Source organism: Miniopterus schreibersii (assembly GCF_964146895.1).
Source record: "Miniopterus schreibersii genome assembly, chromosome: 15".
NCBI lineage: Eukaryota > Metazoa > Chordata > Mammalia > Chiroptera > Miniopteridae > Miniopterus > Miniopterus schreibersii.
Window position 1 is genome coordinate 9,769,119 of NC_138115.1, and position 25,775 is coordinate 9,794,893.

The window sequence follows — 25,775 nt, forward strand, 5'->3', positions numbered from 1 at the left end:
CATATGTACTTAATGATTTAAAACATACAACCATGCAGTTCCAAAACGGGCTTTAGACTAGACAAAGTTGGGGTTTCTTTTTCCCAAGCCTAGGGCGGGGCAGGGGGGAAGGCTGAGCTCCCACGGAGAAACGGTGCGTCCCCCCACTTCTGAGCAATGCTTATGGCGGTCTCGGAAAAGAAGGCCTCGATTCTCAGTCGCCCGCCAGGAAATGCCTGATTCTATATCTTTTCATTATTCCAGTTTCCTCCTTTGCCACCTTTCATTTTAAGGACGTGTTTCCATGTTACCTGCTCCTCGTGTCAGATACGTCTCCGTACTGACCTCAGCCCGGTCTGTCCTTGAAAACCTGTCCGTGTTGCCGAGGCGCGGCTCCCCTCGGCATGTGGGAGCGGCCTCCCGCCCGCGGTAGCTGTGTATGCATTTATGCACTAGCTATATTTCTCTCTGAAGCATTAATTCAATGCAGCTGGCATCTGTCACAATAGAAACACCCACTCTCATCTGTTTCTATAGACGATGTCAGAACAAGTGGTAATGCATGGTGTGTTGGACATTTTATAAATTACCGTGTTAGCATTAGTGGTATGCGAGGAAGGGGGTGGGAGGTGGCCACCCCTCAGAGCTCCAAATGGGATCGTTGCAAAAGAGAAAGCCAGCCAGAGAAGGGCGAGAGGGCGAGAGATGGAGCATTTCCCACACACAGGCTTTCCGTGGATGCCCCGGGTAAAAGTTTCTTACACGTCACTGTACAGAAAGGGATCAAGACCAGTTTCTCCATCTGGACTGGGTAAGATGGTGCAATGGTAAAAAAGGAAAGAAAGAAAGCGAGCTCAGGTTCTGAGCCCTAAAGCTTTGCAAGTATCTCTTGTCCACTCACCTCCCCCCTCCCAACCTTGTCCCGGGGCGGCCTATGCAACGGGCTGGTCTATTGGACTAATAACCAATCTGAACAAGACTCGTGGATTCCAGGTACCCAGGGGTACTTGGCTCCACCTGAGTCACCCCGATTTCTTTCCAGCTCTTCACGAGAGAAAGCAGGTCCTCGCTCACCACTTTGTTAGCACTGTCCTTTGAAAACTCAGTCTGTGCAATCTCCAAGAGGCCTCCGTCCTGGAGGGGAGCTGGGAAATGCATGAAGCCCGAATTCTAATAACTGCATGTTGCCATGTAGTTATTATTTGTTGAGACTTACTTCTCCCCCTGGTTCGTGGCCTTCATCTGAATCATCACATGTGTAAATGTGGTTATTAAAAGAAGGCTGATTTTTACCATACACTGTTCTCCTGGCCGTTATGGGGCAAATGTTTCTCAGACTTCTCACTGGTCTGGAATAATTGGCTGAACAAAGCCGACTGGGTCGTGTATGGTAAAACTCAAAATCTGCCGGTGGAGAATGCCCCCACCTCCACCGCCAAAATGCGGCGTTTTGTACGTTGAAGCCACTGTTTGCCTCAAGCCTTCTAGTCCCGGTTGTCTATGTGTCAGCTTTTCCAAGCCCAAGGCCAGTGGGTGACTCTGGGTTTTTGATTTTTACCCTGCCAGCAATGGATCAGGCACCTCAGAGGATCTGTTCTGGAAGCTCGATGCCCTTCAGACCTTCATTCGAGACTTACACTGGCCCGAGGAGGAGTTTGGGAAGCACCTGGAACAACGGCTGAAGCTGATGGCAAGTGACATGATAGAATCTTGTGTCAAAAGGTAAGCGAGGTGCCTGGACAGCCTCGGCACGCCTTCCCCACCACACACTGACCAAGGTCAGGGCAGACGGCCACTCTCCATTGGCCATAACTTGGAGGTGTTTGGAGAAAGTGATTGCTTATCAAAGTCAGCTGGAGTGGTGGCCACCCAAGTCTAGCTTCTGTTCACTTGCCCCACGTCTGTCCCAAACCAATCGATGTGACTGACTGTTCTTTCACTGAGCTCCATGAGGGAAGGCTCCATGTCGGTTCTTGTCCGTCTCTGTATCCTTGATATCTAGCAGTGTCTGGCACAAAATACTTAGTAAATATATTTTAAATGTAGGAGTGTATGCATGATGGGTAGCCAGATGAAAATAAAGACGCACATAAAATTCCAGAGCCAGCGTATCCAGGGCAGGGAGCAGGAACCTAGTGAATTTCCAGCCGTGTGGGCAGGACCTCAGCAGCCTTGTTCATTCTGTATATATGAACTGAGCCTGTACTACATGCCAACTGTTAGTTGTCTTGTGCAAAATCTAACTATCAACAGGAGGGCATGAGACATCTTGGTGCTTTGCCACTGTGGGATACAGGATTGAGGTGGGAAGGCTGCACTGGAAGCTCCCAGGTAGGCTGTTCTGAAGGCAAGGAGAAGAAGGGACATGCCTGCATTCAACAGAAATTGTCTGAGCTCCTCCTACACACAGGACGGTGCTGAGCTCCTGGCGTACCAAGGACTGCATCCTTCCTCGTGGACTATCTGTACCTGTACATCCTCAGATTTGACACCATTATAGTCTCCTTGTCTATCCCCAGACACACGCCCAAGGGCTTTTCCCAGCTCACAAAGATTCCATTATTTTTCCTCAAAAAAAAAAAAAAAAAAAAAAAGACCACAGGCCACTCAGATCTCCAGATGTTGTGTAGTCTAGTTGATGGACCAGTTGTGGGAGTTGGGGGCTGGGTTTGGCTGGGAGTGCTCTGAATTCATCATTTTATGTCTTGGAAAAAGAAAAGTGAAGTAATAGCATCAAAACTGGAAACCAAAAAGGCAGGAGAGCGACACAGTCCCGGTAGGCGAGGGGCTCTGCAGGAATTAGGAAAGTAACGAGGTGCTATGGAGAATCCAGCCCGCTGCTGGCTGGCACTCGGGAAGCTCCAGGTCCCGGACACCCATTTTGGGGGGCTTTGTTCTTTCCTTCCCACTCTGAGAATCAAAGGCAGGTCTATTTCTCAAACCCAAGATACAAATGTTTCCTTAGGGTTTTGACTCTCACCATCTCCTACACAGTCTGTCTCAATTCTAGGAAAAGTCAGTCTTTTCCTATGGCCCAACCATTTCACAAAAAACTGCTGGTGAAGGTAGTCCCTCTGCGGCAAAGTGCTCTTCCCTGGTCTGTACCAGGGGCTGCAACGCATTAGAATTAAGGCTAAAGCTTCTGATCCACGCACACAGTTGCGCAGAAAGACACGTGTGCCCTTCTCTGAGGAGCCGGTAGGGAAGAGTAATAGGGAGATCACATATAGGTGTGAAAGGTGGATAGTGACTCTGTTTTATCACTTACCACACATCTTCGTGGGTCAGCCAACTCAAAGACTGTGAGCTCCTCAGAAGCGGGGGGGGGGGGGGGGTGTCTCATTTTGGGCTCCTCGCCCGCCCCAGGTCCCAACATCACGCTTGGCACACAGTAGCTGTGAATGTTTTAAGACGTGGCATCCACATTAGTAGAGCCTAGAACCTTTGCCTTCCTCTTTAGGACAGAATAAAGGGCCCTTGTTCTAGGATAACATAGGAAGGACATGATTCCATAGATGTACATATGCAAAAAGTCCATCGGGCATTCCTCATTTCCAAGTTTTCTAAGAAATGGAAATTATTCATTTGATGAAATCATCCATTTGATGGACTTGACAGAGCCTCTAGTCCAGCCTGTATCAGGGGCTGTGCTCCACACAAAACAAGGTGCCCTAACCGCCCTCACGGAGAGTTAGTTGGATTAACTGACCTCTCCGTTCCTGGCTTTTTGGTCCTGTAGAGCCCTGTCAGTCATAGGAATTTTGCATTCGGCTTCCTCTTTTCACAGGCCCACAATCTAAGGGCTGTGAACAGCTCTCCTGTGAAAACAGAAGACGATTACTTCATTGTAAGGGATCGATTTAGCATTTCCATTTCTCAAATTGGGCCGGAACTGGCACGCGAGCCTCAGAAGATCCACACAGGGACCTGTCCAACTCAGTCCCATCAGGCTTCCTTTTCACAAAACCAGAAAATGATGTATTTTCAGCATAGCTTAAAATGATCATCGTGATTAGAAAGCTACTTCAGTGCACCGAGTCTTTAGAAGCCAAGATACATTTATCTTTAACATGATCATATAATATATAGGAGTGTTTTAAGGCATTTTTTTAGTTGTTTTCTTGAGAGCTGGGCTTCCAACCTTAGAAATTATACTTGGCTTCCCCGCATGCACCCAGGGTGTGTTCGCAAGCTGGCATCCTTTCCCGAGCTAGCTAGCTGTGTGGTCCCTCTATGCACTGTTAGAAAACTGCTACAAATCCCTCTTAAAGGGATGCTTTCCCGGTGGCTGGGTGATCTCCACAACCTGACGGTGAACAACGCTAGAAAGATGCATTGGACAAAAGGGCCCTTAATCAAACCACTTACTAACCAGGTGCTTTTTTCTAAAGGCGTGTGATGATGTGACCCACTTCTCTAAAAACATAACCGGGCCCCTTTACAGTGCTCATATCAAGGTTTAGGTCTCACACCTATGGGACCAGCTGGCCATGTCGGACGAAAGTTTCCCCGTGAGCAGTTAGCATATTGCTGGGATCATAGTTTCACCGAAGTCAGAATTATGTCACTTTAAATGTCCACCATTACACGATTCTTAATTTGGTAACTATATTAAGTCACTTTTACTTATAAATATAATATATTCTTATTGCAAAATAAAACATTGACATTGCAATGCAAACAAACAAGCAAGCATAGTGGAGGTCCTCCACTGCCACTTCTGCTCATTTCACTCCCCTCCGCAAAGGGAGCCATCTCATTTTTTAGTCTTTAAAGCAATATAATAAGCTTGCTGGGTTTTTTGGGTGTGTTTTTTTTTTTACTTCAGTCTCATTCAAAACCAGAGTAAAAAAAAATAAAGTAAAATAAATGTCCTTTACGATTTTTTCCCACCATGAGATTGTGAAGATTAGAAACTGCGTTTTTTTTTTGTTTGGTTTTTTTAAATGAAGTGATTCAAGGTAGGCAGTTGCCAACGTGAGAGAACTTGCATATGCTATAACGCTGTAATTGGGTTTTTGTTAATTCATTCATTTTCCCGCAGTTAGGGTTCTCCATAGCATGTAAACTATAGACAGAAATACGCTGAGCTACAGGTGTTCCGCGTGCTGCCAAGAAAGAGGGGTGTGTGCGGCTGTCTCCCTGAAGAGCCTTCCTTAGCTGGGGAAGTCATTTTAAAAAGAACACATGTGAAGTCATTGTCGATTGAAACTGATTACAGCCTTCAGTTTTCTTTTTCCCTGACCTCTCAGAAAATGTCTCCTCCTGCTGCCATCGAAATGCTGAATTGGTCTTTCCTACTTTGTTTTAATAGAACCAGGATTGCATTTGAAGTTAAGCTGCAAAAAACCAGTCGATCAACAGATTTTCGAGTCCCACAGTCAATATGCACCATGTTTAATGTTATGGTTGATGCCAAAGCTCAATCAACAAAACTTTGCAGCATGGAAATGGGCCAAGAGGTAAAAAAAAAAAAAAAAATACGGATTCCCCCCACCCCCTTTCATTGATCATGTAGAAGAAAACTTCACAAATTCCTTCCATCTACACTAGTCTTCTAGTTTCAGAAATATACTCTGACATTTGTAGATTAAGCCACAGATGAATGTTTGGTGTCTGTTTGTTAAGTAAATGTCTAAGGCTTGTGCTAATGTGCATGCCAGTCACTTGGAAGTGATTCTTGGCTGGAGTTGGTGTGGCCGTAAGTTCCTTTAAGTCCGATGATGTTTGATGATCTTATTTATTAGGCTGGTATCTCCAACAGATGTTTGCCAGAATGCAAGTCATTTTCACATTTGAAGTGCATTTTATCACTTTGAACATCTGGATGGCAGGCAGGAGAGCTCTCTTTTTTGCACCAAGCATCTTCCAGGATATATAATATTGAAGCACCCAGTCCCCAGCAGCAGGTTCTGAATTTTCAAGAAATCACAGACTTTCATTTTCCTGAGCCTGATTGTGAATCTTCCCTGACCAAAAGTTTAGTCCTTTGCTAAGTTTCCAGTTCCAAAGTGGTATTTAAAATGTAAAGGAGAAAGAAACAGCAACTTGGGCTTGATTAAAGACCATCGTGATCATTTTTCTCCGATGGCCTTAAGCCAGCTCGATATTCATATACCAATTTAGAATTAATTCAGAAACATTTCTGGCAACTCTCATGTTGTTGCCAATTGGCATAAATTGCTCCTAAATCAGATCTTTCGATACCAGCCCTACATGCTCAGAATTTTTACTAAATTATATTTGCTCTTATTTGTTATTTATTTTCTCTTTCAGCACCTTCCATTTTTAAATGTGGGTTGGTGGTAGTCTCTGCCTGGCCAGGTCATCTTCAGCCTTTCCCCTCCAGATCAGCTCCCTCGGCCACTTTTGAGAGCCTCTGCCCCTGACTGGTTTCCTGGTTGGGGACCTTTCCCGGGGCTTATGTTCTAGGCACTGGGTCAAATGCAAAGAGTTTTCTTTCCCGGTTCCATTTGCTGCAGGTGAGGGACCTGGAGCAGTAGGTCTCAAGCCTCAGTGTGCGTCAGACCTGTCTAGAGAGCTTCTCAAACCCAGATTGCTGGGCCTCGCCCAAAGACTTTCTGATAGGTCTGGGGCGTGGTCCAGGAGTTTGTATTTCTAACAAATTCCCTGAGGATACTGCTTCAGAGTCCACACCGTAATATCACTGGTCTGCAGGCTCGGTATCCAAACGTGAGGTAAGGAGAAGCGCTCAGGCAGGAAGGACCACGCCCCGAGGGAGCCTTAGGTTGGGGGTCTGGCCCTGCTGTGCCGCACAGCAGAGCTGGTCAAGTCACTTGGCCTCTTTGGGCCTCGGTTTCTTCATCTGTAAAATGATAGCACTATTCTAGTTTTATTCAGGCTGTTTTAGCTACAGAATCAGTTCTTGAGACCTTACCAAAAAGGCCAGCATAGGAAACAAATAAGATTTCTGGACGAAGTGGGGGTATCACTCACCCACCCACTTGTCTGGGTGACGGAACAATCTCTTAGGCCTCGCAGAGGCCACTGTAAAAGCCCTGTTTTGATGATCTCTAAGGATCGTGGGTGATTTCCAGAATCCTATCCCTCCTGAATTTTACTCCCTTTGGTGCTTCACATACCGTAAAATTCAGTCTTTTAAAGTATAAAATTCATAGTGTTTAGTATATTCACAAAGTTGTGCAACCACCACCACAATCCATTGTAGGACATTTTTATCACCCTGGAAAGAAACCCAGACCCATTAGTATAATTCCCCAACCCTGCCTCCCTCCCCAGCCCCAGGTCACCACCACTCTACTTTCTATTAATAAGGACTTGCCTATTTGAGCATTCCATGTAAATGCAATATTCTAATATGTGGCCTTTTGTGACTTCTTTCTCCTGCCATAATGTTTTTAAGATTTATACATGTTGTTACATGTACCGGTACTTCATTCCCTTTTATAGCTAAATAATATTCTTTTATATGGATCTGCCATATTTAATCAGTTAATCAGTTGATGGGCACCTGAATTGTTTTCACTTTTTAACTACTATGAGTAATGCTGCCATGAACATTTGTGTACAAGTTTTCATGTGGACCTATGCTTTCAACTCTCTTGAATATGTATCTAGGAGTGAAATTGCTGGGTCACATACATATATACTTTTTGAGGAACTGCCAAGCTGTTTTCCAAAGTGGCTGCCCCATTTTATAGTCCCATCAGCAATGCATGAGGAATCTTGTTTCTCCACATCTTAGCCAATACTTTTTATCTGTCTTTTTAAAATTATAGCCATCCTAGTGGTATCTCATTGTGGTTTTGATTTGCAGCGATGTTGACCATCTTTTCATGTGCTTGTTGGCCATTCATATATCTTCTTTGAAGAAATCTCTATTCAAATTCTTCGCTTATTTTTAAAATTGGGTTGTACTATTATATATATGATTTGCAACTATCTTCTCGCATTGTGTAGGTTGTCTTTTTCACTTTTTCAGTAGTAATTCTTTAAAGCACAAAACTTTGTTTATGCTTTATAACTCACTCGTTGGAGTTTCTTGAGGTGTCCATTGTTATACAAGGACTGGCCTCCCTTTGCCCTTAGCTTTTCCCATCCCTCTTCAGATTGACTTGGTTGTGGCCACATTTCCTGGTCAGACAGCTAAAGAATTCTTTCAAACAAACCAAGTCTCTCTGGTCTTAACTCTTTTCTTTTTAAACTAGGATTTGGGGAGAGTAGTTTGGGGGGGGGGTATTATTGTCATAGACCCCAGCTGAAAATCTGATGAGACTTATGGTGCCATTTCCCAGGAAAAAATACTTTCACATAATTTTACTATACAATTTTGGGGGACCTGTGGAATTGTTAGGCCAAACTAAAGACCCCGTTTGGAAATATATGATGAGAAATAACAAGTGCTCTGAGGTACCTTGCTCTGTGGCTGTGACCTTGAGTGGAACCTCAGTAGGGATCTAATGCAAATGGCTCTCATCCACTCTTCCCATTTTCTAGAATGGGGATACTCACCTCCAAAGTAAAACTGAATAATTGAAATGAGATTGGCCAAGGATGCTGACCAGACACATCCTAAATTGGAAGAATAGATAAAAGTCTAATTTTTTTTGGCGTTTTCACTTTGTATTTGATATTAAACTCATATTATAGATCTAGTTATCAGATACTTGCTTCCACTTGGATTCCAGTGCCCTCAAGGTGTTTTGGACTAGATACTGGCCAGGTGATGCAGTATTTTCCAATTTAATGTCACTTCCTAAATTTCATCACTAGGTAAAGTATCATCTGAAGGCAGCTGTTGAAACATTTGTCAACCATACTTCTCCATCTTAAATATTTATTTTTTCATTAAAATTTGCAAAGCACCAATAGGGAGGAAATTGTATATTAAATACTTTCTCACTTGGTCTAGTGTGTTTTCATCTCATTTCCAAGGTCAGATGGTCTTAACAGAAAGACAACATACACACAATCTGTTCCATGACAAGGCAAAATGTGCAGCACAGGAAGTCAAGTGAAATGATTTTCACGGCATGATTGTGAATTTGCAGCAACTTAGCTCATTAGAAGCAAAAGTGAACTCCCCAAACTTCCCATGCCATTGAGGATTAGTAGTTCCTTTGCTATCATTATGACCTAGGGCCCCAGAATACAACTGAGTATTATTATTATTATTATTATTATTATTATTATTATTATTATCATCGTCATCATCATTATTAAGTCTCTACAAGGTGGAGAGACTGAAAAAATACAAAAATAGGTAACAGAACCTCTTTGTCCCCAAATCGGCTATTTCATCTGACTGCAAAATTTTTTATAGCAAAATAATCTAGTTGGGAAGAAGGATGGTAATTAAACGATGCCCCAGTAGTATTTATACTCCTTGTCGGAGCTTCAGGTCTGTATGGAGCAATTACTCTCACTATTGCTCCAGAAAAGCAAGTTTATTATTGCTCCAGAAAAGCAAGTTTGGGAGAATGTGGTAAAACCAATCCATGTATTTGGTAATTACTTGTATAGGAATGGAGGCTACTTTGATAAACACTACTTTGCTACGTGATAAGCAGAGTAGATATTACCCTATCTCTCCAAAGTGGGTTTTACTTAATTGAGATTATCATTGACATACAACAAAGTATAGAGATTTTAGATGAATTTAGAGAAATATATACATTGCCATATAGCACTTCTAAGTTTCTAACCCAAGGGCCTATGCATTTTTTCATTACTTTGTGAAGATTTCTATATTCACAACAGGGATAATTCTAGCCCTGCTGAGGACACGAGGAAATAGGCTAATGGAGATGACGTACTCAAGTTTCCTCTGGAAGTAAGAATAATCATATGAAAACACCTTTTTATAAGCAGAATAGACGAAATGTAGACAGAGTGGAGATGAAATACTCATATAGAGTGAAAGGGAGAGGCATTGGGAGCACCTAGAGAAGTCAGGGCCACATGTGGCGGGGGAAATTGAGAGCAAGGAGAGGTCCCCATAAATCGATTCTCCAGATACTTTCATCAGGATTCCTTAGAGAATGAAAAGGTTTAAGATTCCCCCACTTCTGAAAAGAAAGCTTGTGGGTCTTCCAGAAAGCCCTTGTTAACTCCGCAGGACGAACCTTGCCTGAACTTCCCTGCGTGATGCTCGGGAACGCGTGCTCTTGGCTCTATTTGCCATTTCAGCCAAGGTTTTTGAGAGGAAGTTTCTATTCTCAATGATTTTGTTTGCTTGTTTAGAAACCCCGTATTTAATATTTCATATTGGGTTATTTTTGCCTACAACTAGCTTTTCTGAATTAGTTAAATATCATAAATGATTTAACAAATGTGATTTCTTTATAGCGATCCACAGAGAACCCAGGAGAAGGAGGCAGCCACGCGAGGGAAAGCGAGCGTGTGATTCTGAATCTTATCTCAGGGCCTGAAATGAAGTTGGAGCGGGGTCAATATTCCTGAATTCCTCTGCTCTGACGTCTTTCTGTGTTTCTAGCACAGAGCTCTGCAGATAGCTTTTGCGCTTAGCTTCAGGTTTATGCCACTGCCCAGTGAAGTCTTTCATGAAGTTAGCAGCAGAGCCCCGCGGGTTCTGTTTGTCAGAGCTGTGCGACATGGGCCATTTGCTTTCTTATTTTTTTCTAATCGACTAAAAGGAAACTAAAATGAAATGACTGGGCAGTAAGACCATCTCTCCCTACGCTTGTCTTCCACTTCATGAACTTCAACAAATAATATTGGAGTTGCAATTATAAGTTGACAAAATGTGTCCACACCTAGACCCTCACTAGCTCTTCAAAAGAGAGCAGGGCTGCCAGGCGAGGACTTGGCCCTGGGTTTTTAATAGCCCTGGCCGGGTGGCTCAGCTGATTGGAACATCGCCCTGTGCACCAAAAACATTCTGGGCTTAAGGGTTCAATTCCCAGTCAGGGCACATACCTAGGTTGTGGGTTCAACCCCCAGCTGGGGCATGTACCTGAGGCAACCAATGGATGTCAGTTGATGTTTCTCTCTCACATTGATGTTTCTCACTCTCTCTCTCTCTCACCCTCTCTGAAATCAGTAAGAACATACCCTCGGGTGAATGTAGATGATTGATAGATGATAGATAGATGGATAGATAGATAGATAGATGATAGATAGATAGATAGATAGATAGATAGATAGATAGATAGATAGATAGATAGATAGATAGATAGATGATAGATAGATAGATAGATGATAGATAGATGATTGATAGATAGATGATAGATGATAGATAGATAGATAGATAGATAGATAGATAGATAGATGATAGATAGATAGATAGATAGATAGATAGATAGATAGATAGATAGATCATAGATAGAGAATAGTAATAATAAAACAGACCTGCTAAATATCTTTATATAGGGTTTGCCTCATTCCCATTATAAAATCAGTAATTCGTACTGGCTTCTCCCCTCCTTCATCGGTCCTAGGTGGTAGTAGTTTCTGGTTTTTTACAGATGAAGAAACTGAACTATATTTTCTCAGGCAACATAACTAACCAGCTTTGCACTGGGACTTTATCTAGGTCTTTCCGTTACAAACAAAATTCCACTGTGACTTTAAAGGAATTAACCTAATTCACATCCCTTTGCTCACTTCCAATAGTTCTGATTGCCAGTTATCAGAGTATCAAACCACATTAATATGGCTTATTATTTCCATATATTTTCATAGCTTTCTGGACGGTTTGTTTAATTTTTTTTCTCGTGTTCTTTTGTTCTAATTTTTATTTGCACTGTTCCTTTGTTTCATTTTCTAATTTCTCACCCCTCCGAAGTTTGCTAGAGAGTGGGTAAGCGCATCCTTCCTTCCAGACAGCAGTGTTTGGCATTGTTATTTCCCATTAAGGAAATGTGGAGTAATTCAGCGGGTACTGAAGTGATCTAATAAATGTCAGGGAGCTGGCACCCAGTGTTTTCTGTTGAAATCGCTTTTCTTTTCTCCTGGCATGTGCAGCAGATTTTTGTTTGTGTGGGGTTTGTTTTTGCGTTACTATTTAAATTTAATAACCGACAGCAGCAGTTAGAGAAATTGAAAAACTTAGTAGCAATCTCAAGGCTCTAAGCCTCGGTCTCCTTTCCCGTGATGGAGAAAATGAGCGGCAGCTACCGGGGTTCAGAAAGAGACACTGCCCGGGCACCGAGTCAGCGCCCTGAGAAGGAACTGGGGGCTCTGAGGCATTAACCCAAAATCGCCTTAGAACAGTTTTTGCAGAATCATTCACAGTGTATTGGTCAAACTCCCTTTGGAAGGATGCTACTCCCTAAGCCACATTCCCCAGCAGTTTTCCGGAGAATTTTTCGTCCCCTGAATTAAATTATTGTGGTATCGTGCTTTGTAAGGCCCAGATCAACACGCTGCTTGGCTGTTAAGACATCCGTGTGAGCTATTTGTAAATGTGTGTACGTCTCTACACATATCAAAGCAACTGAAAGCTTTGGACAAGGAACAATGCACCCGGTAATTTTTTAAGCGCTTTGGATTTTTCCTGTCCAAGATGTGGAGTCAGAATCTTACGGCTGCTTCTGGGATTGTGGAAATGAACCAGGTCGGCAGGCCAGGCTTTATTTATAAATTGCGTTATCTAAAAATTACTGACAGATGCAATGCCATCACCTCCCAAACATGCTAATCTTTGTCTTTCTGTGTTCTTTAGCATCAGTACCACTCAAAAATAGATGAACTAATTGAAGAAACTGTTAAAGAAATGATAACACTCTTGGTTGCAAAGGTAACCTTCAGTTCCAGGTGAAATGTCTCGTTGTGAACATCGCTTTATTATGTCTGTATCCCCATTAAAATGTAGCACGTTGAAAAGTTGAGCTGGGCACCTATATTTCTCAGGAAACAGGACTGTACGTCACCCAGCCTCTGCTCCGGATGATTTTCCTGATGACTGCGAGCTGTGTAAAGATGGGGCGATGAAGTGGCATATGTTAACTTAATAAGAATTTGCCCCCAAACACTGCACTAGGTTATTTGGAAAGTGTTTGTTTTGTTTTTCAGCATTGACAAAGTTAGATTCTTAAATACAGAAAGTTAAATGGTAATAAGGAATTCTGCCATCACGAAAACCCCCTTTCTCTAGTTTCACATGCAGCGAGAGTCATAATAAAACATAAAAAGTCAGATAAAGCTATTTCAGTCACCCTCATGAATTATAGAATTTTAACTAAGTAATGTTGAATGGGAAGACATTTATATTTGCCAGTGCTAAACTTCTGTTTCCCCCAAATTACTGATAAAATACAAATAAAAATAGATTGGATTCAATGTAGTGCTAATATGCGACGTAAAGACGGCTTCGCGCAGTTTGGGATTTTGAAAAGTGCATTTAATATTATCGCGTGCGATATGCAACTGAATAATATTTTGTCACTTTGCACTTCTGTAACACTCTCTATTTGCAATCACATAATAATGAAGAGGAAGCCAAATAAGTCAGATATGTCTGCATAGAGGCAGCCGCTCCTCCCCCACAGGCTGCGCGCCGATAACGGGGCCGGGGGCGCGCAGGGGCTCGTGCGGGTCTGGAACCGCTGCTCTGGCCTGGGAGCAGTTCTACTCTGAAATAATAATCTTGTTTTCTCTTTCGCTGTTTTACTAGTTCGTTACCATCTTGGAAGGAGTGTTGGCAAAATTATCCAGATATGACGAAGGGACCTTGTTTTCTTCCTTCTTGTCATTTACCGTAAGTAAAGAGGTTTTCGTGGTCTTTTTTGTTAAGGAAATATGGGATAATTCAAGTGGGTAAAAGGAGCTGATAGCTGTCAAGGAGCTGACACAGGGGAGGGTGCTGTTGTGGCATTTGGTTTCGGTCTGTGTATGTGTGTTAATTGCAGTCATCGGTATATAGTAACAACACCGGCAGAGTGAGCAGGACATTTCACAGCAGCCGGCAATCCAAAGCCATTTCTATTTCATTTGTGAATATACAGTATATGTGTATGTATCTGCATGCACACACATATGTCTCTATATGTTTGTATCCCAAGAGAGTTGCCCGACTGAGCGCACCTTAGCTCTTAGGCAAAGCACTTCACGTTTCTGAGCTACCATTTCCTCCTCTGTGAATTAATTTTAGAGGTTGCAAAGGGAGACCTGCGGGTCAGATAGATAAATATGTTTGTAAATATGTTTTCTTTGGTCGTTGCTGCATGGGTATGCTTTTCTTAACTGAATGAGTTGCCCACATTTAAAACTCAGGATAATTCACAAAGAAGTCTGTGTTCCGGGACTTCCTTTACAAAGCGGATGGTCAGCAGCTTTATAAAGGCCTGCCCGTGGGCACAGAGCAGTCTGCTGGAGTTGAGTCGTGGTGGTCTCCACAGTGCAGATATGGGCTTACCAGTTTCCTGGAGCCCCCTCTGAGCTGTTTTGCTCATTCACAGACCTGCCTGGGCTTGGGGACACCTGAGTTTACAACCTCTGGCACAGATGATCAAGTCTGTACTATTCTGCGAGGCTCTAATTCTGTGCTAGAATTGGGCAAGGCCATAGAAGTTAGTTAGGTGGTGGGAAGAAGCCAGCCTAATTCTCTGTAGGTAAATGAAGATGGTTGCTGTAAGTGGACTGCCCCAGGGCCCGGTTCTCCCTCCTTCCCTGTGCTAGGCAGGCACTGCCGCTGTTTGCTTTCTTGTCATTTCTGATAGCAGGGGTCTTCCTGGCTCTGGGACCGGCTGTTTTCCTCTGACAATACCATAGGAAAGGCAGTTTAGGACCCACTATCTTTGGGTCTTTAAAATAGCCTTACTTTATGAAGACTCTCCTAAAAGGGCACTGAATGCCAAGACAAGGCCCAGCACAGGGTAGGGGGTAGCACATCACCGTCTTTGGAATCCAACAAAATTGGATTCAAATCCCATTACCAATATTAACCAGCTGTTTGATCTTGAGTAGGTGTCTCAGCCTCTCTGAGCCTCATCCTCTCTGAGTTTTGTTGTAGTTTGGGTTTTGGTTTTAGGGAGGTATGCTGTTGTATCTTTTTGCTGTGTGTGTGTGTGTGTGTGTGTGTGTGTGTGTGTGTGTGTGTGTGTTAATTGCAGTCGACTACCAATGTTGTGTGGAAGTGGGGAGTAAATAATATCTTCCATAATGAGCTTCTTTGAGGATAATAATGTAAGTGAAAGAGCTTAGCATAGTCCTAGCACATAGTAGGCCTCAATAAATAGCAGCTATTATCAATAAAAGATACCTAATATGTTTGTTGTATAATGCAAACATACATGCACACAAGTTCTTTCCAAACACGCCCTTCTTTGGTCTTTCTCTAACTCATACTTTAGATTTCCTGGGAATTAAAGGAAATGTGGACAGAAAACATTTAAAACAATTCTGGATGGCATCCACATATCTTCATGCCCAACTTGCTTTGATATGCACCTCTGACCTTCCCAGGTATAAGGATTGAACTCAATCACAGAAAGTCCCTGGCATTTATTGGCAAAGACGGGGTGGGAGAGGGTGCTGACAAAAGGAATTGTATCTGATTTCACTCTGTAGAACCTCCCATAATGTGTCCCAGCAGAAAGAAAACCTATCCAACCCACTCCTTTGACAAACAAAGAAACCAAGGCCCAGAGAGGGGGAGTGATTTTTCTAAGGTCACACAGCAATGGGCAGAGTGGGGACAGGAACCCAGGTCTTCTGCCAGCTTCCCGCTGCCACTGAACAGCTTCCTGAAGAGAGTGGGATTCAGCTGGCACTTGCCTGGCACTAGAAGGCAGATGGGCAAATGAGTGGGGAAGATGCATGAAGAAGGATTCAGGGCACATGAGTGGGAAATATATTAGATAATCTTTCATTCCTCGGTGAAGTCATAGAAATGGTGAAAAGAGGCAGAATTAAATGCAACATTTCTGGAAAATGTTCCCCTGACACCCACAAAAGATGTCACTTTCTTTGAGTCTTCATTTTGAGCAACTGTTTTTACTACCCCGGACTTGAACCAGGAAAGCTCCTCTGCACTTTCCTGAGCGGAATTCAGTCCACCCAGGGCCCCACCAGAATTACTGACTTACCAAGAGGACCAGTAAAAGGTGGTCCTGTGGCAGCGAGATCAAGGGCATGGTACCGGGGAGAGTCTAACGGGAGCATTTGAAACAAAGAAGACCTAGCAGAACTCACGTAGGAGTTTTCAGCTGGAATTGTCACCCTCTCATCTCCCTTTTCTGAGACATTTTGCAGCCACACAGCATGCCTAGTGAAGTCCCCACCGCTGCACGACACTTCTGTGCCTGTTGCTGGGCCTGTAACTTCCCTTCCTTAGTGATACTTCTCCCCCACACTTGGCCACCCCCAGGCCAAAAGCACCCACTTATCATTTGCAGCCTGCGCTCTCATCTTCTGATGGTATCCCAGCGTTGGCGGCCACGGGCTGGCTGCGCTTGGAGGTGGCAGGAGTGGCTTCTGAGCTCCTGCCCAAATCTGAAAGGGCCTCTAGAGACTTCCTGCAGACCGGTCTCCAGGATTACCCTGGAGGGGAGGGGAGTGCAGGTGCAGGGTGGCGAGGAGGCAGGCCTGTGGAAAGAGCCCTGCCGTCCCAGTGAGAGAACCAGGAGTCCCGGGCGCGGGACAAAGGCTGGGAGAGAGGGCTGCCGCCCTGGCAGGGCTGCCTTAGCTCCCTCCCATTTCTGATTCCATTCTTCAAGTATTACTGCGCACTTACCCCGTCCCCACCTCAGCAGGGCTGCCAAGTATGAGCCATGTGCTCTGCCCCCCAGAAAGCTGACAAGTATCGACAAATATGCCACCCTTTCCCCCTCTTTCTCCCGCTGAGCGCCTCCTTTCCTGGGCGGGCTCGATTTCATGGTCCAAGCCAGACATTTTGGAAAACGTCTGCAGCGGCACGGAGCAGGCAGGAATATTTATTTCTCGGCTCCATCTGCATTGCTTCCTCTCTTGGAGAGGAGCTGGGGGGAGGCGCGGGGAGGGGCTGTGGCTCCGGTGCCAGCCCCGCGCCCGGGCGCGGCGCCCCTCCCGCCCCCCCAGCCTCAGCAGCGGCGGCGCCCGGGATTTATGGAGGCAGGCGCCTGGGGAACTTCGGAAAGATCAGCCCGGCTGGAAGTCGCAATTAGCAACTATCCGCCCATTTCCCCTGCCTGCAAGATGTGCTTTTGTGTGGGTCGCCTGCTTGCAAGAGTCCCTGCTTGTAGGTAGCTTCACGCTGTTCTTCTCGGAGGCCAAGGAGGCCAGGCAGGTGCCCAGGTCCCTCTCCCAGCAAGTTAAATCCTTTCCTTGGGTCCATCCAGGCGATAACAAATGCGCTGGTTCTGGAATCCACTCGTTCGTGCCCTTCGTTCGTTCATTCATGTGCTCACCCACCCAACATATATGTATTGACTGAGCACCTATGCGTCGTGTTTTGTGCTAGGTAATAGGGACTGGTGTTCTCTGTCCTCTGGGAGCTTACACTCAGGAAAGGAGACTGACAATTAAAAAGGAAAGAAAATTATAGAATGGGGGAGGTGCTGACAGGAAAGAGCTGGAGAAAGAGACGGAGGTAGTGGATGGCTTCGCTGCAGTGAGGATGGTTGTGGACGGGCTCTCTGAGCTGAAACTTCAAGGGACCAGCCATGGGCAAAGAGGAGGCAGAATCTTCTGGACAGAACAACTGCAGTGGCTGGGGGGCAGGAAGGCAGGATATTTTGGAGGTCACAGAAACAGGGTTTAGGGATAGAGTAGATGTTAGCAGTGGGCCAAGGTGGAAGGCCAGAGAACTGTGATGTCCTGAGGAGCTCAGCTGAGCTGGATGAGTCCTGGGAGTCAGTGAGGTACAGTAAGAAGCCCAGAGTGGGGACACCCAGGAGACCCAGCTCTGCCCTCACCAGGGAGCTATATGACCTGGAACAGGAGACCAAGGCTTGGCTCTTCATTCCCTTTGGTGTCCTGTGACGCCAGTTGTATTAGATGAATTCCGAAGTCTAAAATAGCTATGAGAACTACCGCTCCTACTCTTTAAGCACTTGCTAAGTGCCTGGCACAGGGCTAAATGCTTTAAATAGATTTTTCTTAGTGCATCCCCTGAACAATGCCACTCCAGAACACTCTCCCACAGATGATAAAACTGGGGCTCAGAGAGGTTAAGCCCTCCAGCTCCACCAGCATCCGCCCTTCCTCGGAACTCTGGAACCTCCAAGGAGGAGTGAAGTTGTGGGAGGAGCCCACCCCACCCCGGCACCAGAACAATTACGTCAATTCCTCTGACGCCCCCTGGAGTTCACCCGAGATCCGCCCCCCCATCCACCAAATCCATTGGAGATGGTCACAATGTAACATGGACGCCCCCAGGACAAGCAAGAAAGTCCACTTTAGGGTTGTCAGGGACCCAAACCCCATTATATGTCCAACCTGCTAGGTCTCAACTTACCTCGTTCATGCTTTTTTCCTTTTCCCAGCATTTTGTTTTGCCACTTAGAAATGAAACAAAGCAGACACGCTTCTAGCTGGAATCCACGAAGGGCTGGGCTAGCACAGGTCCGCCAGCAGCCTGGGCTGCTTTTGTGCAGACATCTTCATGTCACACCACAGAACAAGACTGCCACCCTGGTCGAAGCCAGACTGGATCAAGGAAACTCACTTCTGTCTACAGAACATTCTGGTCAGGAAGCAGTTCAGATTTTACTGTGGGATGAGTGTTCGCAGTAGGTTGTTAGTGTTATCTCTTTGGCTTTGGGGAGTAGCCAGCATGGGAGAGATGGCTGTTTACAGTGTGAGCTGGTGATGGTGGTGCAGACAGTCAGGTCTTGGGCCACCCTCAGAGGGGAACATCATCCAGATGATTCATGAGATTCAAGTCGGTTGGCCTCTGCATCTCAGGGTGGAGGTGCCACCCATGGTAGTCATAGCTGACGTTCATTGAACGCATACTATGTGCCAGGCAGTGTGCTAAGTGATTTACTTTCTCATCTGATCCTCCCATTCACCCTAAGCAATGGATACAATTTTTATCCCCATTTTACAGATGAGGGAAGTTGAATAAGTTATCCAAAGTCACACAGCTACTAAGCCTCCACCTTAGATTTACTCCTGTATTGTCGCCAGAATATTATTCGCATAGAAGCACAGATGCCCGTAAATGAAGTCAATTGGTGAATCTTCCAGGACACTGACTGATATCATTCCTAAGGGAAAGATTCATCATTTTTCACACCTTATCAGAAAAATTCTTTTATGAATAATTTACCCACTAGCTAATCACTTTGGCAATACAACCGAAGGAAAAGACATTCAGAATTCCTCACGCCCTTGGTGATTTCTTGATAATCTGTGGTTTCATGTTGATTTGTCATTCAACACGTGTCTACTGAGTGCCTCTTTTGTGCTGGGCACTGGGGCTTAGCAGCGGGTAAGAGGGACAGCGCCTCTTATTGTATATGCCCATGAGGGAGATCTGTTCTCAACAAGCAGTTTCCAAGCATGGTTATAGGAGCCAGTGCAATGGGACCATGTCTGAAAGGGACCCAGCCTCATCTGGGAAGCCACGAAGGACATCACATTTGAGCTGAGATCTAAGGGGTAGTAAGATTTCACCCGGTGAAAAGAATAAAGGAGATTCCAAGGCACAAAGACTCGAGAAAAAGGGGAAGGCCTAGTACATTCTGAGCACTGGACAATGTTCACTGTCAGCTGGAGAAAGGTCAGGTCTGTATTCTTTGGTAGGTAGATGATTGTCATTCAAAGTGAACATAAGAATATGACAGGGAAGGGGTTAAAGGGCTAGTGAGGAGACTGGCCACAGAGGAGCTTGCCCACTGATGGAATTTAGGGCTTTATCAAGACTGAGTCAGCTGGGGAGTTAAGAGAGGCGCGGAGAGGCCGGCCACCTGTCCCGAGTCGGTGTTGGTCTGCGGTCCTCTGATTTGGAAGCCTTGAGCCACCACTGGAAGGCAAGGCTTATTTTGTCTAATGTAGTTTGTTCACATGGACCAATAAAACGCTGTGCCCTGAAACATTCCAGACTATAAAGCACTGATCCCAGCAACTTCTTCCATCAGCCACTCACTCCCCAGTGCTTTGGAACTTGACATCCACTTTGGGGTCTGTGACAGATAATTTTGTCACCTAGTAAGACATCATTCTCATTTCCAAGTTCTGCCTTGAAAACTCAGTTGACAATTAACATACCTGCTGTCCGAAGCAACCCTTCAGAAGCTTGTCAGAAGAAAAAAAAACAAGCATCCAAAGTTAACCATTTCCCTTCATATTCTTTGGTAGTTAGATGACTATCATTCAAAGTGAGTGTAAGATAAACACAGTATTTTCTTCAGGCTGTGAGGTGCAAGCAACCAGGTCACAGAAATGTCAGGTATGGAAGAAGTACCCAATGAACATGTATGTGCTTCACATAGGAAATAATTGTTCTGAAATTAAAAGTTAGAGAGTTGGACCTGACCTCTGAGCCCCATGCAGTGAGCTCATCACCAGAAAGTTAGAGGGAGAGATGTGACTGTGAAGCCCAGACTAACAGATGTGGGTGAGTAGTTGACCGTTTGTGAGCCTCGGTTTCTTCATCTGTAGAGTGGGAATGCCAATGCTACTTCAGCCAGCCGATGGGACAATTAGAAATAAAGTGAGCAGTAGGCCCTGCATGGTACCTGACATGCTGTGGGTGGCCCATAAATAGTCATTTTAACCTTACCTTCAACTTAAACCTGTAAGAAGGTTTAAATGACCCTAGTGCTTTTAACCAGCAATTTCCTCACTTGTTCTGTCCTTAGCACAGCAATCATTTCTCCTGAGCAGCCCAAATTTTTATCCATAGCAGGACCAACCAAAACTCTTTCATAACTTCTATTTCAGCACATTCTTACATTCAAAAATTAGATTCATCAAAGATATCTTCCATGAAGTTTAGTGTATTTTTAGCATTTAGTGTTTTATTATAATTCTTCAAGAACTTTTCAGTCATACGTGCTCTTTAGATCACCTCACTATTAATCAAAAGATTTGCTTAACCAGAATTGAATAACTCACTCTCCAAGCCTATTTTGGATTGAATCAGATTTATCTCAATGTACTTGTTTGTTCAATTCTGCCCCTTACTGGAGTATAATTTTGGACAGATCGATCAACCCCTGACCTCAGTTTACTGACCTATAAAACGAGAATAATAATACGACCTATAGTATGTGGTACTGTTAGAGTTAAATGAGAAAATGTTATATATCTGGGATAGGGTAGGCATTCAGTGCTTGTTAGATATTGTTACTATTGTGGTTATTGCCATGGTTATGTCACCAAGTCCTGAGTATAAGAATCAGCTACTTAGTCAGTGACCATGTTTCAAATGACTCCTATATGTACATTATTGAGCTAGAGTTGTAGATATGGAAAGATATAAAAAAAAAGAAAGAAGGCCTGTCGCTGTTACCTGGAAGCTACTCTCTAGAGTGCATGTAGGAGAAGTGACTGGAGATGTTGTGGCCCAGTATTTTCAGTGATGTTCTGGAGTCCGCTCACCTCTGCCCCACTGCTGAGAGCCAGCTCCCCACATCTCTTCACCTCCCCATTTAGTGATGTCGCATTGGGAGCTCGAAATGGACTATTTGTACCACTGGAGTAGACAAACACCATCAACCAGGGAGGAAGTTTCTTCCCCTCTTCTCCCCCTTTCCTTTCCTCTCCAGAACCTTTTTATTAGCAGATCACTGAGTGTTTTCCAAGCAGAGGACTTGTACCACATGGTACTTGAGAAGATGTCAGATGCTACAAAAACTCAGCATTAAGTAACTCCAGTTACAGTGTGAGAGGGTGATTCCCTTTATTTTCATTCTTGCCCTTATATTTGAAAGAAAGTTTCTCTTGAGTGCTTATCTGTGTCTCACACTTCTTTAAACTGTCACATCTTCATGTGAACAGAAAGAGAGGGAGAGAGCAGGCCTAGGGCTCAGCACCCTTGTCTACCTGGAACGTAATAACTTCATTTGCTTTATATTGTATTTATTTTTACCTTCTCTTATTGAGAGTGATACTGATTTCCATTTATGGTAGTGATATAGTTAGTTACCTTTTATAATTATTTTATAATTGAGCCAATTTAAAGAAGAATCCTAAGTAAATTAGTAAATACAGGATAGATGGCATATGGGCAATAGCCGAAATCGGAAGTGGCATTGATGCCGGGAGTTTGCGAAGCTGAGATGCGTTCTCACCGCCCGTCTCGCGGTTGTGTAAACTGAGACCAGAGAAGGGAAATGGCTTGAGCAGCTCGTCAGTCACAGAACCCAGACCTATCTCGCCCATTCGTTTGTTTTCCCCACTCTATCTGAGATGAGAGGGGAAAGAAGTGAAAACACCCCTCTGTGCAGATTATCTAGGCTGACGGTAAAGGACAAGTTGTCACGGGCAGCAGGGATTCAACAACTTGTACCCTCAAGTTCAGACTGAGGCGGCCAAGGGGAGGACATCGGGGGTGCCAGGCGATCCCTTGTGCAGGAGAAACACGACTGTTCAGGAAGGATGACACAGCCCTCTTTGGCCCAGCACCAGGGCCACGCAGAGCCAGGGACACAGCAAGACGTGGCCCTGGTCCTCTCTGAGCTTGTGTCCTAGGGACTCCTTAGTGTTGAGAGACATTCAAAGTCGAGGCAAAACCCGAAAATGCCAGAGGCGGGCAGAGGCCCCCACTTATAATCAAATACAAATAAGCCTTCGTGCCTGCTTAGAGATTTCACAAAATTAAAACTTCCCCCTCTGCACATCCAAGTTTCTTCTAAACTGAGTGTTTGCCACGTAGACAAGCAAAAAAGTAGAGCGTCATCACGAGGCCAAACCCCGAAGCCCAGCAGACCCATGTGTCCAAGTCAGCTCCATAATGCCGTGGCTGCGGGTCTTCTAGGGAGTCGTTGCGCCTCTCTGAGCCTCAGTTTCCTCACCTGTCAATGATAATCATCATGCCCGCTGGAGTGAGGGCTCATTACTTGTAAATCGCTTAGCCTTGTGCTAGACAAACAGTGAGCCTGCAGCCACCCTTAAGCCTGAGCTGCATTCAGAGGGTGGGTCTGGAGGAGCCCGCGAGCTCGCAGAAATCCTTTCTGAGAATGAAGGGTTGGGACAGAAATGAGGGGAACTGGAAGGAAAAACAGGTTTACTTCAATCGGGCATCTGTTCGGAAGCCCCGGGGGGGAAGAGAGATGAGAACATACACTTCCTGGACCAGCCTCGGAACACAGTAGCCTGAGCAACAGGAGACACGAACAATTCTCCTCGTTAATGAGGCTGCGGCTCCTAATCGGTGCATGGAACAGAATGCTTTTGTTTAATAGAGATCATTTCCCTGCCTCTTGCCCAACTCCCCAGCAGTGCCAGCAGCTCTTTGTTTAATGGAAGGTAGGGACTTTGAGTAGTGTGGTGGGAAGGGCTGTAGGAGGCATTATTACCCTCATTACTATGATAATAGTTTAATCACAATCAATATTTATGAACATGCACAGAAGCCGTGCAGTCAACCAGCAGCCCTGCAACTCAGGGTTTTCCTGTTCTTGCCTAAGGATGCTTTCCAGGAAAGCCTAGGCTCGCTCCCACCTTCCCCGGCCCCCCTAAAGCTCTAAGGTGGTCCGCTGAGGCCACTGCAGAATATCCATGACGGTTCCATCGATATAAATGAGGTCTTGTTTGTGATCATAAGTGTGTATCATCATAAGTATAAAACTTCTCGCTTTCCAAGTCATCATCTGGATTTTGGTACACTATCTTGTGAAAAGGGCAGGGCCATGTAGGGAGCAGCATAATACGGCAGCAGATCCTTGGATGTCAGACCCACTTGGGGTCAAGTTCTAGCTCTACCACATCCTAGCTGTGTCCCCTAGGGAAAACACCTTAACCTCTCTGAACCACTGTTTCTTCATTTGTAAAATGAGATGACCAGTTCTTCTAAGAATTCAATAAGGTAGTATAAATCAGGCATTCGACCATTGGTAAATACATCCATATTTTTATATGTGACTATGCACCAATCTTAACTATTTCTATGTTGTCTATGAAAAAGCCAAACAATTGCTTTCCCCAAAGTCACATAGACAATAGTTGAGAAAGTCCAGACTTGGAATCCAGTATTCTCTTTCTGTTATCTGAAATTATTCTTAACACTTGTTCCATTTAACACTGGCAGGTTAGGGAAACTTTATTTTAAAACATTCCAACTTAACTCTTCTCTCTCAAGTATGAATCAAATTTTGAAAGCCAATGATCGTGTTTCTGAGCAGTGGCCATCTGATGAGCTGCCTATAAAAAATGTTTGGTGTTACAATTCCCACATCTGTAAAAACAGGGTTTATAAACTCTGGCCCTTCTGCGAAGGGAAGTGAGGGAAGCTGTACATCTCCGTAGCATCTCCACGCACTCAGGGGGGCACAGGCTCCCCAGCTGGGCGGAAATACCGCTCATCTTGGGCAAGCACCGAGGACCGTGCAGCCCCTCCAGCGACAGAGCTCTGAGAAGCCATCGCGCTGCTGTGATTCCAGACACCCTCCAAGGGTGTAATCGTCACTTGGCCCCAAGGAGGAGCCACTGAGGTTTGCTCACCCGCACGCACAGTCCCGGTACATCCACCCACTGGCACAGTCTGTCTCCCCGAGCAGTCGCTCCCTCAGTTGGCACTTGCGATGTATTCTCCCTCCCGAGATGCACTTGGAGCATCCAGATGATGTACCGAGGGGGTGTTTGCCAGGTTTCGCTTGTGCCTCTGCAGAGGACATGTCTCAGAATTCTGGTTTCAGCCAAGTGGGTGAAGTTATCCCGGACAAGCTACTTTCTTCCTATACAATGTCTTTCTCCACTGAATGCTAAAATTTCTATCACTTGCTTTGTTCTTTTTTCAATAAATTTTTGAGAGAAATATACAGAGAGGCATAGTTAAAAAATGAAATAATACAGCAACACTCGTAGTGATAGTTTTTTTTAAAAGCAGCATTCCCCTGTCCTCTCCCCTGTTCAATCCCTTACTCCAGAAAGGACCTTTGAAACAATTTTGTGTTTCTCTTCGTAGCTCTCAGCACTGTTCTTATATTAATTGACCTTAGAGACTGCCCCCTACTGTAATAGACAGAGCTTTAGCCCACTCCACCAGCTTCCACTTCTCCTGTGCATTGTGTAGCATAATTGTCCTTCCCAGCACCTTTACAGCTTTAAATAGCACCCACCCCCCTTCAGTTCTTGTTTCATCCACAAGAGGAGGCTACGGACACCATGCCCTTTTCCCTCCCCTGCCTTCTCCACTTGCTCTCTTGTTCTAAAACGAGACTTGAATGACAATCTCCTCATTTCCATCATTAAAAAAGAGATAATGTATACTTATGAATGTCTCTTGCATCTAGACCAGCACAGTCCAATATAACTTTCCACAGTGGTGGAAATGTTCTCTATCTGTACTGTTCAATACAAGAGCCACTAGCTACATGTGGCTCATGAGTACTTGAAATGTGGCCAGTACCACTAAAGAGTTGAATTATTGTATTTTGTGGAAATTCATAAATTTAAATAGCCACATGTAGCTCTTGGATCGTGCAGGGAAAAACCAAGCTTAGTATAGAAACCCAATGACCTAAAACAGCCTGAATTTCCAGCAGAAATGATAGCAGTCCCGGTCACAGTCCTTACTGTGCCCTGGAAACTATTCTAGGAAGTCAGTTAACAACTCAACAACTTTATGATGGGCCCTGTTTCCCCCATTTTGTAGATGAGGAGAGCAAGGCAGGGAGAAGTAACCTGTCTAGTAAGTGGTAGAGCTAGAATTTGGCCCCATGTGACCCAGCCCCAGAGCCTGTGCTCTAAATCGCTTCCCTCCG

The 25,775-nt window shown here is 44.7% G+C and overlaps 1 protein-coding gene across 11 annotated transcripts in view; it reads left to right on the top strand.

The window, feature by feature from the left end:
- Window positions 1-25,775, top strand: part of CADPS (calcium dependent secretion activator) — a 434,736-nt gene that overhangs the window by 352,987 nt on the left and 55,974 nt on the right. For all 11 annotated transcript variants that reach the window (XM_081160526.1, XM_081160532.1, XM_081160524.1 and 8 more), the window contains 4 exons: window positions 1,546-1,701; window positions 5,294-5,441; window positions 12,647-12,721; window positions 13,598-13,681. In XM_081160526.1, the coding sequence (XP_081016652.1) occupies window positions 1,546-1,701; window positions 5,294-5,441; window positions 12,647-12,721; window positions 13,598-13,681 (463 nt within the window). The remainder of the gene's footprint in view (window positions 1-1,545; window positions 1,702-5,293; window positions 5,442-12,646; window positions 12,722-13,597; window positions 13,682-25,775) is intronic.